The sequence below is a fragment of the Bidens hawaiensis genome, unplaced genomic scaffold (genome assembly GCF_021521415.1).
Source record: "Bidens hawaiensis isolate Kalapana, Puna unplaced genomic scaffold, B.hawaiensis_p1.1 tig00041620_1, whole genome shotgun sequence".
In the NCBI taxonomy this organism is placed as follows: domain Eukaryota; kingdom Viridiplantae; phylum Streptophyta; class Magnoliopsida; order Asterales; family Asteraceae; genus Bidens; species Bidens hawaiensis.
The window spans coordinates 1,028-3,556 of NW_027497352.1; the positions used below are offsets into that span (position 1 = coordinate 1,028).

The following is a 2,529-nucleotide window of genomic DNA, read 5'->3' on the forward strand; positions in this document are numbered from 1 at the left end:
CGTTTCATAATTTTTTAACTTAAAGATGTTTACAATTTAACACATAATAATATTTCATATATTAAATTTAATACGGAGTAATTAAAAAATAAATTTTCAATTTATCTTTTGAATATCATATGTGTAGTTTTCAATATTTTGTTGACAACCTTTATAGTATTGAACATGTTGTATAAATAAATATAATGTCCAAGAACGATCAAAACGCGTCTTGTGTTGTTAATGACATTCCGGAGTAGTCTACAACCTTTCACAGAAGGTCAAGAAAAAGAACCCCTATAGTACCTATACCTATGGCTGATTTAAATGAACATGCTACAACTATTCATTATCCAAATGTTGTAGACGTTTATAAAGGAATATCGTCAGGTATGATATTTATTTCATAATTTACTTTAAATTATTTATTAAGTATTTATGTATACTAATTAATTCCAAAATCTTATATTGAAATTTTACTAGAATATCTTGATCATGGTAATCAATAGTTGCAATGCTTTGTTGTGGAAAGCCGAAGTTAACAGACCAAGTAGTAGTAATGAAGAAGGAGCTTTTTCCCTTTGTTGTTATAATGGCAAAGTCGAACTTCCCGATGTTAGACAACCAGATGATACTTATCTTGAATTATTTCGTGCTGAGACCGCCATGAGTAAGTTATTTCTTGAAAAACATTAGATGTTTCAATTCGATGTTTTCGTTTACGTCTATGGGAGGAAAGATTGACCATTCCATAAACAGAGGCAATGCACCATATACGTTTCGCCTTAGCGGTGAAAACTATCATTGCTTGGGAAGTCTTTTACCATTAGAAGGTTGTAAAGCAAGGTTTTCTCAACTTTACATTTACGACACTAATAACGAGGTTTCTAACCGACAGGGTGTTTTTGGGTAAATACTTTTAACGATATTCCTCGACTTTTGTTTTGTTATTAATTTTTAGTTTCTTTTATATTATTTATAATCTTAGTAATTTTTTTTGTTGTTGGCAGTGATAATAAATCAATGGACGATGAGCTAGAGATCTATATTATAAATTATTTGAAGACGATGTTAGATTCAAATAATCATTTGGTCCAAGATTATCGGATGGTAAGAGATTGTTTTGAAGAAAACCCACAACTCGATTTGAAGTTGCGTATTATTGGGACAAGACAGCATGATGCGAGACAATATAACCTACCATCCATTTCTGAAGTTGCCGCTTTAATTGTCGGTGATATTGGTGACGCTGTAGATAACCGAGACATAATTGTTACCAAGCAATCAGGTTCCTTAAAGCGTATCAGTGAACTTCATCCATCGTATACACCTCTTCAATACCCATTGTTTCATCCTTTTGGTGAAGATGGTTATCAGGTTAATATACTTCATAAGCATGTTTCATCATCATCAATCGCAGCACGCAAGAAGGTTACAATACGTGAGTTTTTTGCTTATCATATTCAAGACAGGCCAAATCGGTTTTCAACCATGTTAAATGGTAGGCGTTTGTTTCAGCAAATATTAGTTGACAAATATACGATGATTGAGGCACAACGATTACATTTTATACGCGGTAAACAACATGAGCTACGATGTGATACTTACGAAAGTTTACGAGGTATGCAATCTGTTGGAAATACTGATGTTTTAAGTGCTGGTCAACGTGTTATTCTACCATCCTCATTTACTGGCGGAGCAAGATATATGATGCAAAATTACCTAGACGCTATGTGTCTCTGTAGATGGTTTGGTTATCCCGATTTTTTCATAACCATAACCTGTAATCCCAATTGGCCAGAAGTTAAAAGATTTCTTAAGGATACAACGTTAAAGTCGGAGGATAGACCTGATATTTTATGTCGGCTTTTTAAGGTCAAACTTGATGCACTTATTAAATTGGTGAATGATAGGTCTATCTTTGGAAAGGTTCAAGCAGGTAATTTTCTTTGATTTGTTCAAGCAGGTAATCGTCTACCTTAAAGCATCTCAAACGGTGGCATACCAATACTTGAATGGTAACCGTTGTTATATGAGAACTCTGCTAGATGCAGGTGATCATCCCAACTTCCACCAAAGTCTAAGACACAAGCACGTAGCATATCCTCAAGGGTTTGGATCGTTCTCTCGGACTGTCAATCGATTTGAGGATGATACGTCGTACTGATGTTCAATCTCGTTCCCATAGCTTCATGGAACTTCTTCCGAAACCTCGAAGTAAACCGTGTATCTCTATCAGACACGATGGATAAAGGTACTCCATGTTTAGATATAACCTCTTTTATGAACAAGCTTGCTAACGTTTCTGACGAGATAGCCTCTCGTATAGGCAGAAAGTGAGCACTCTTGGTCAAACGGTCCACAATCACCCAGATAGTGTCATGGTTCTTAGCTGTACGGGGTAGCTTAGTTATGAAATCCGTGGTGATGTGTTCCCATTTCCACTCAGGAATCTCTAGCGGTTGCATCTTTCCATAAGGCTTTTGATGTTCGGCTTTGACTTGTAAACAAGTTAAGCACTTACTAACATAATCTACTACATCGTTCTTC

The 2,529-nt window shown here is 35.3% G+C and overlaps 1 protein-coding gene across 1 annotated transcript; it reads left to right on the forward strand.

The window, feature by feature from the left end:
• Window positions 1-706: 706 nt before the first annotated feature.
• LOC143593011 (uncharacterized) lies at window positions 707-1,932 on the forward strand. Its single transcript, XM_077072763.1, has 2 exons — window positions 707-888; window positions 990-1,932. The coding sequence occupies exons 1-2, from the start codon at window positions 707-709 to the stop codon at window positions 1,930-1,932; spliced, it is 1,125 nt and encodes a 374-aa protein (XP_076928878.1).
• The last annotated feature ends 597 nt before the right edge of the window (window positions 1,933-2,529 follow it).